Here is an 8,458-nt window from a genome sequence, read left to right as displayed (position 1 = left end):
CAGAAAAATGCCAAGAAGCTTAAGCAGAAAAAATCATATTTTCAACAACCAAAACCCAACGTCGATTTAATCATAAACGAAAGAAGAAATTAAAATCTAAACAAAGTCACAAATTAACGAATTGAAAACCCACAAAAAAAAAAACATAAAATAAAAATAAGCAACTGACCTTAAAACAAAGAATAAATACACAGAACAGAGAAGAATACCCAAAATGAGAGAAAATGAAACAAATATATAGAGAGACAACCATCCCCAAAAACCTGACCTAACTGTACTAAGATATATGGCCAATTAATTGTTCAACCGGTAATGGATTGCTGGATATTCTTAGCTGCCCTTGTAGTTCTTGTTTGTCATATTCGAACACAACACAGGAAAAATAAATATAAACACAAAGAGGGAAGAAGATATAAGACAATTACCTATTTAGTGAGTTCTTGGACCTATTTAAAGAGTCACTGGAATGAAATGAAGCCAACTCTGCAACAGAGAAGCAAACTAAAAGTCAAAATCCAGAAATTCAAGTTTAACTCAAATCAAATATAATAACCAATTAAGTGAAACTTTGCTTGCTATATATGGATATGCATGCTATAAGAAACCATTCATTTGTAGATCATATAGCATCATCAGTATTATACTCATTGTTTCATGTAATCAGCCTACTACATGGGGAAAACACAGAAAAAGGAAAGTAGAAAAGTAGAAGACATAATACTTGAGTATTTAGCAGAAATAGTAAGCTTTTGAAAAAAATTGCTAAACCGTGTTACAAATTCAATCGTTAGAGTTGTTAAAATTCACTTTCATCTGTACAATTCAAACTTCCACACATGTATTCGTATAGTTTACCAATTGGCACACACTGCTAATTGCCAATATAGCAAGATAATGAATTCCGTTAACGAAAAAAAGGATATGCAACTTAACTTACCATGCCAAAGAAGCTCCATAATAGTTCAAAAATAATACTCACTTAAAACAATGAGTACATTCTAATCCAACAAATACTAAAACAGAATAGTGCCAGCATAACGACTTGGCACGTTAACCTTTAGGACATCTAAATTATCATATAATTTCCAATAGGTCACTATAGATTTTAGGGGCTCATAAACAATTAGCCTAATCTTTTTCTTTCATCTTGGCCTATAAATATTAAAATGCAACCAAATCTTCAACGTCAAAAATGAGAAGATGACTTTGACTTCTTTATAAGAAAAATCAATAACCTTCCAATTGGCCGATGCTTATCCAATAATCCAAATATATTTGTATTGAATTATGATATGACACCGTAAGTTTCAAGCATTTAAATTAAATTTGTAGTAAAAAGCGTAGGCAAATGAAGAATAATGTTCTCTTCCATATCTCAACCTTATGCTTGCAATGTATCCTTTGCTTCTTTTTTGTCTTCAGCATCTACGGTTCTTTAAGGCAGGTTTTGCAGCGTCTGCATTCACCTATATAGGGTTTAAAATTTTTTAGTCAGAGAGTAAGGAGAAACAAAATCAAATGCTCCAAGGGGTAAACCCCAGCAAGCAATAAGAGTATATTTTGAATGCAAAATGGCAATTAGGAGTCATAAGTACCTTAAAAAAATACTTCTAAAGCGCAAACAGTCCCATATAAGGGTAAGAAAATTAATAGAGCAGAGAACAAAGTACTCACTATAAAACATTTTAGTTCTTTAAGAAAAATAAAGCAGGGTTCAAAAAGGATAATGAAGCATACCAGTAGGTTCCCAATATCAGATAATGATTTCTTTCTTGGCCCAAGATTTTCATTTGATTCTGCTGGCTTCTGAACTAAAGCATTCTGAAGTAGCATTGCACCTTAGGAAGCCACTGAGCTATCCTTCTCCACTTCAGTTGTATCTAAGCAGTTCAAAATGCCATCAGCCGTCTCTGATTGTGACAACTCATTCAACTTAATTTGGTTATCATTTATAGCCTAAATCAAACTACAACTTTATCCCGTGAAATTAAGGAAAACTACCTGTGTCCAATTTCATGTCAATACCTCAATTTATATCGCATCCAATTAAACTACTACAACAACATACTGACAAAGTGAACATGGAAATTCATATACCATTTGACAATACCAAATCAAGCAATTTCTAAAGACCATAAATAGATCCTACAAAGCAGAAACCCTATCTCATATGCATTAAAGCGATTAATAAACTCTCGGTGAATCATCATAAAATTAACCCAATTTCTCAATTCCAAAAACAGGAAAGATTAAGAAAGGGTTCTGAGTTCTCACCATAACCAAAATAATCATATTGTTTCAGTTTGAACTCGGGTCAATTTCCGTCATCTGCATTAACAAAAACAATAACTTATGTCAGTGCATTCCACCATAAATCAATTCCTAAAATCAACTGCATATCACAAAGTTACCCAAAAGACACAAAATACCTGAAAATTACTATATTAGCACTCCCTCCCCCCCAAAATCAGAAATCTAGAAAATATAACTTGATAACATTGTACGTAGAAAGCAAGGTATCAATAATTTAGGTGGTTTCCCAGGACAATAATGAGCTTGCAGAGATCATATTCATACATGGATGCACAAACACACAGAGACACTACAGAGACCATTTGATGAAAAAAAAAAAAAAATAGAGATGCTCAGAGACTCAACACACACTATTCATAGATCCATGACTTAGAAATTCTCAGATCTGGTTAAAATTAATAAAATAAAAAAAAATTAAGGGATGTGAAATACCTCTTATAGTCTGGGCTCTGTTACCCTGATTCCTTCACCGGCTTGAGGCAAACCTGAGGAGATCGGCGATTAAAGGATAAGAAAACTGGCGGCCATGTTTTAGTTTTGTGATAGAGAGAGTTCAAGAGAAAAAAGAAGAAGGGGATACCCCTTCCCTTCTGAGATCATCTATAACATCTGAATTACTTAACACCCATACACTATATTTACACAACTACACTAATCAATACTCATAACACATCAATGGTCCAACAATTATGGAGCTCGAAATTTCTATGAGGGCCAATCAAATCATAAATTAAAATGAAAACATGTAAGTAATTAAGAATTATTACTTGCTCAGTCAGCTCATTCTTGTCACTTCAAGGATTATTCAATTCAACCTGATTCGATCAAACTGCATCACTCAACAAAACAAACAAAAAATAAATTAAAAAAGAAAATCAGGGGAGCTAAATAAATATACACTGACCTACTTTTTGGCTAGAAAACCCAAAAAGAGCAATTAAACAGCAGTGCATAATGACGGAATTTCTATGAAAAAATATGAATGAGTTTTCAATTAATAATTGAGCCCGAAATAAAGAAGGCCTTTCTCATCTTGATGCAGAGCAGATAACAAAGACATTATGTATGGATTAATGTATAATATTTGAGATCCTATCTGTTTTTTATTGACTGATGTTTCAACACCAATCAGCTAATTCATATCACACATCCATACATACCTGAGAACGCTTATTCCCACCACCATAATGTTGTTGCTTTAGTATGTTTTTTCACTGAGAAGAAAAGGAAAGAGCATCATGAAAAATTTAGTTCCAATATACTTGAGAACAATTCACATGTTATTACCTTAAACAGGAGTTAAAATTACTCACCCTTTTTCTTTTTCATCACACCAAGACAAAACTAAAGGAAGACTTCTAATCCTATAAATTAGCAAATACTCTACTATCCTAAATTCCTAATCCCACGTGACTTCGCTGCCCCACGCCTTTGTCCCCTGTCTCCCATTAACTAAAAACACTCCCAAATCACATCAGCCAGCCATACAACAAAGCCACTGGCCACATCAAATATTAGGCACGATTTAGGTAACCAAATTCAACGAATAGAGTTCGGATAACGAAATGCAAAGAACACGATACATAATTGTAAAATTCAAGAACATGATTCAGAGGATTTGAACTATATTGTGTTGAAAACTTACTGAAGAGCGACGATTCCAGGTCGGTAGCGGTCAGGCTTCTTGACTCCTCCAGTTGTGGGTGCTGATTTTATTGAAGCCTCAAAATTAAAACAATTAGCAACTTAGATCCAATAATCTGATTGTTTCTCGGAAAAAATAGCTTGCAATTATTGACCCAACACAGATTTTGCAGCATTAATTAAGAGAGAATTATAGTTTTATTTACTTGTGACTAAATCTTTCTTGTTTTGTGGTAATTTTTGTAGCAATATATATAATTATTCAAACAGATTAAGACTCGTAATCAAATCAAATCGTTTCAGGTGCAGCTGCTGAACAATGAAGAGCCGAAGCGACTCCTGCTTTTGAGTGACAGAAAACTCTGCAGTGACTCGAATAGAGAAATTGAACTAATAATAACAAAGAGTTGGGATCACGATACTCACCAAGACCAGATCGAAACGAAGCACAGCCTCTCTCCCCCTTGAAATCTGAAATCCCCACCCAAAAAACCACGCATGGGCCTCCATGACGCAAACGATGGAGTAAGACGACATAGGCGAGGGAAGGCAGACGGCGGTGAGAGGAGGATAGGATGGACGCGAGACCATCTGTGTCGTTCTCGTCGGGTCTGTGAGACGGAAGAGGCAAGGAGGGTTTGAGAAGGAAACGAAAAAGACCGCCTTTACCATCGTTCTTCCTTCCCACGATCATCAACACGTATGCATCAAGACTAACGGCAGAGAGCCCAGTGGTAGTCTTGTAAATAAACTGAAATGTCTTACAAAACACTGTTCATTTCTACAGTGCAATTTTGCCAGCTTCTTTAGACTAAAGTAATTAGTGCATATTTTTTGGCATTGCATTCGACAACGGTGTCAATTTGCAAATACGAATAATAATAGATAACCTAGTTTCAATCTTGCTATTTTAAAATACCAAGGGGTAGTATCGTCTTTTCATGTTGAGAAAAGATGAAGCCCAGCAAGGAGCCAAAGGGGCGGAGCCGCCCTTCTTCTCCGCTCAGGGACCGAACCACCGCTCCCTCCCCCCGTTTCGAACGACGGAGTAGCTCACCGCCCAAGCCTCGTGCCTCTGTGCTTCTCAAGCGGGACCTCGTCATCACCGACGTCACTGCCACTACTCGCTTCGAAGAAGAGCTCGCGACTTCTTCGTCTTTTAATAACAACCCGCGAAGCTTTCCGTACACCGTGAAGCAGCAGTGCTGGGACAAGGCGGAGAAGATCAAAGGTCGGGACCCGGACCGGTGGCGCCGTGACCCTCTCGGAAACACCATTTTCCGGAAGCTTGTGGGTTGCCCCGGTTGCATCTGTCACGATTACGACCACATTGTGCCATACTCTAAGGTCAGATTCCTCTCTCTCCCTCTCTCTAGATTTCACGTTTTTATGGATTTTTGAGTGTTTCTGTTTCTGGGCGTTGCTTTTTTAGTTTCTGATTGGATTTTTGTGTGGTGGGTTCCTTTTGAATTTGGCAATTGATGTTCTGTTTTGGGGATGCATTTGATTCTACAAATTCAAAGTTCTTTGCTTTTTTTTTGGTTTGGTGGCTCTTTCCCATGGAACATTATTATTTATTTGGGTGCAATTTTGAGCATTTTGTGTGAAGGAAGATGCAATTTGGAAATGCTTGTGTTACTGAATTTCATACATTTAGTAATGCTGTAAAAGTTGAGCTCTTTTTTAGCTATGTAGTATGCCCTTGCTTATTATACACGCGATTCGTGAACATGGTTGTATGAAAACGATAGTTGTTTTGGGAACATGGTTATATACGCGAACAAGTAATTGTCTTATTGTAATTATACATGCGCAAATAAGGTAATCTGGAGTTTTGTTATGGCGGTTGATTGAGCAGAATGACTACGAGGTCGCAATTCCAATATTCCATATTAGATTGCAACCGTAGACATAGAGAGTGGCAGCTTGGCATGACTGGTGTTGTGGGTTTATGTGAATTTGAAGTAGACTGTGACTGAGAGATTGTGATAGAATATGGCCAATCATGGTGAGACGTATTTAGTTGAAGGTGTAATACAGGCTTGATTCACTGGTGAATTTTTTTACCAACTTGGCTCCAAATGATTAGGATTTAGTTGATTGACAGTGCACGAGAAGATAATTCAGTAATGAATATACACTGGCTGAGGCATTTGTTTTGACAGAGAAGCGGCTTAGCAAGTTTCAAGAAGAAGCTCGTTCTGCAATCTGTTTCTTGCAGATTGAAAAGTTATGGCAAACTCATAATTCTACTGGTCTTGGCGTGGCAAATTTGAAACAAAGTCTGGAAACCAACATTGAAGATGTTTCGTTGTGTGTCCGTTTATGCTGATTTTGGTTGGAAAGGCATATTAGAGGAAACAAGGAGTTCAGGAAATGGGTTGCTTTGTCATCCCAACTTAATATGATAATCTTGATAGCTGAACAAATGTTTCTTTATTTTGTTTCCCCCAGCCCTCTGATCCCTGAGACTAATTTTGGAGGATTAATTTTTTTTATTTTCACATTTCAGGGAGGACAAAGTACGCTCGAAAATTGTCAGATCTTACAGGTATGGACTTCATTCCCCTTTGGAACCTTGAACTTTTACATGATTTTTGTATCTTTATTTTGGGTGGTATGTCCATTCCATAGAAACCCTTCACCAGTAGATGTTAGCACACCGTAGTTTCCTACTATATATTGCTGACCTTCAAAGGGATGCCAAAATACCTACACTACTTGAGCTATCTTAGGATTCTTAACAATCAGCAAACCGTACAGTTGCGGTATGATAATGGAAGAGATTCTACTGTAGGATGATAATGCGAGGGCAGAGTCCAATATGTTTTGTGGAATCCTAGTTCAAAGTGGATAGTTGATCCAGAGATTCTAAAGGCGATGGCTACCCTTTGCTGTGGCTTAAACCATTCAAGAAATCAGAATCATGTGTCTCTTCTCTCTTTCCCTACTGTTAAACCATCTTCTAAAACTTTAGAATCAATTTTAAGATCTCCACAAAGTCTCGGCACAGGTTGCACATTTTCATTTCATTTCTTACCGCTCTGCACTCATATTCAAATGATTATTGAAACTGATGTTTGCCTTGAATTTAATAACTTACACCTTACGCTTTAGTAAAATCATTTTCTCTTGCATATTGTAGGCAACAGTCAATCGATCAAAAGGAAATCGAACTGAGTTTTCTAGAGCCGAGCTCATCCAGAAGAGTTCTTACTGTCAGGTTTCAGGTAATCTCAAGAAACCCGAAATTCTTGTGGAAGTTTTCCAGGGATGAATTCAACTAGTTTAGGAGAGCAAGTGACAGCGTATTGCTTTGAAATGCAGGTAGTGACATGGATCTTCTCGAACTGTCAGCCTATGGCAATGTCCGTCGGGGACAAGATTCAGGGGGATGTAGAATCCAATGACAATTTACGACGTTGTGTAACTTCTTGTAGAATTCATCCTAGCATTGAAGGGGAAACTGGAAACTAGTATTGCTACATGTTCTCCCAGTTGGACAGGAAATATTTGTATCAAGCTGCACTGCACAGAATGTCATCCCTTGCCTTTTAATATATGAGAAATTTGGCTCAGCATTTTCTTCATTCTTCTTCCCATTGATAAATATGGGTTGCATAAGACAAATGGACAGTCCGTATTTTGTTTAGCAAAGTCCATGCTCCTATGCTTTGGAATAATCTTTAATTGCAATTGATAATATCTCGATTCATAATGTGAGGAGAAATTTTTCTTTCATTCTGTCAAAGACAATAATTTTTCGATCTCTCTCATCATGCAACTTAAATTTTAGATTGAGTACATTTCTCTAACCAAGTGAAACATCACATCCGCACTTTCTTCTTTAGTGCTTGAAAAATGTTGACGAGACTTTTTTCAAAGTTAGACTTTTGATCAACTCTCTATCACTTTACAGTTAACGTTAATTTTCACGTCAATATTATAAAACGATGTGCAAAAAACTTGAAGTTGTAGAGAGTTATACTTTTGAAAGCATTTTCTTCTTTTTTGCACTAGGTCTTTTTGTTTTTACAAACGATGATGTGAATGAGTTAAATTATTGGTTGTTAAGTAAAAGAAAAATTAACGAAAATTGAATCCACATTTAAACGTATAAACATGAATGCATTTTCCTAATGCGGTAAAATGTCATATGCTTTCTGCACTAAGCATTTAAATTTAAAATGTCAGAATCAGTTGGGAGAAAGGGGAGGCACACGCTTTGATTTTTTTTTCTCTCTATTATTCTCATTTGGACCTTCACTTTAGTGCCCCTACACGTGTCCTAACTCCCAATTGATCTCATACAGTGTATTTGAAAAGGAAAATGTTATTGATACTTCAAAAATCTCATTTTACACTTCTCACAAGAGCATTTTTTTTCTTTTCTAATATAGATAGTTTAGAATGTAGAATGAAATTTTTGAAACGCTAATAACAATTCGTTTCGAAAATATAATAAATAAACAATGGTCGTGCGTTTCCTTTGGATGAAAGT

General features: G+C 36.3%; 1 protein-coding gene and 1 long non-coding RNA gene across 2 annotated transcripts; one reads left to right on the top strand and one right to left on the bottom strand.

The window, feature by feature from the left end:
• Positions 1-1,414: 1,414 nt before the first annotated feature.
• LOC137711906 (uncharacterized) lies at positions 1,415-2,880 on the bottom strand. Its single transcript, XR_011065164.1, has 3 exons — positions 2,746-2,880; positions 1,738-2,328; positions 1,415-1,466 (listed from the first exon to the last, which is right to left on the bottom strand). It is a non-coding gene; the product is annotated as an uncharacterized lncRNA (long non-coding RNA).
• A 2,013-nt stretch (positions 2,881-4,893) lies between these two features.
• On the top strand, positions 4,894-7,547 carry LOC137713880 (uncharacterized). Its single transcript, XM_068453230.1, has 4 exons — positions 4,894-5,304; positions 6,470-6,508; positions 7,103-7,187; positions 7,285-7,547. Exons 1-4 carry the CDS (start codon positions 4,912-4,914, stop codon positions 7,365-7,367), a joined length of 600 nt encoding a protein of 199 aa, XP_068309331.1. The 5' UTR covers positions 4,894-4,911; the 3' UTR covers positions 7,368-7,547.
• Positions 7,548-8,458: the final 911 nt, after the last annotated feature.

The sequence above is a fragment of the Pyrus communis genome, chromosome 13, assembly GCF_963583255.1.
Source record: "Pyrus communis chromosome 13, drPyrComm1.1, whole genome shotgun sequence".
NCBI lineage: Eukaryota > Viridiplantae > Streptophyta > Magnoliopsida > Rosales > Rosaceae > Pyrus > Pyrus communis.
The sequence above is the reverse complement of the archived record's forward strand: the minus strand, read 5'-3'. Positions and strand labels throughout refer to the sequence as shown.

What these genes read in the sequence shown, in the direction of transcription:
- LOC137713880 (XM_068453230.1), top strand. Translation starts at nt 4,912, where the DNA reads ATGAAGCCCAGCAAGGAGCCAAAGGGGCGGAGCCGCCCTTCTTCTCCG. An exon ending in AAAATTGTCAGATCTTACAG is followed by an intron (nt 6,509 to 7,102) that starts GTATGGACTTCA and finishes TGCATATTGTAG; the next exon opens with GCAACAGTCAATCGATCAAA. An exon ending in TTCTTACTGTCAGGTTTCAG is followed by an intron (nt 7,188 to 7,284) that starts GTAATCTCAAGA and finishes TTTGAAATGCAG; the next exon opens with GTAGTGACATGGATCTTCTC.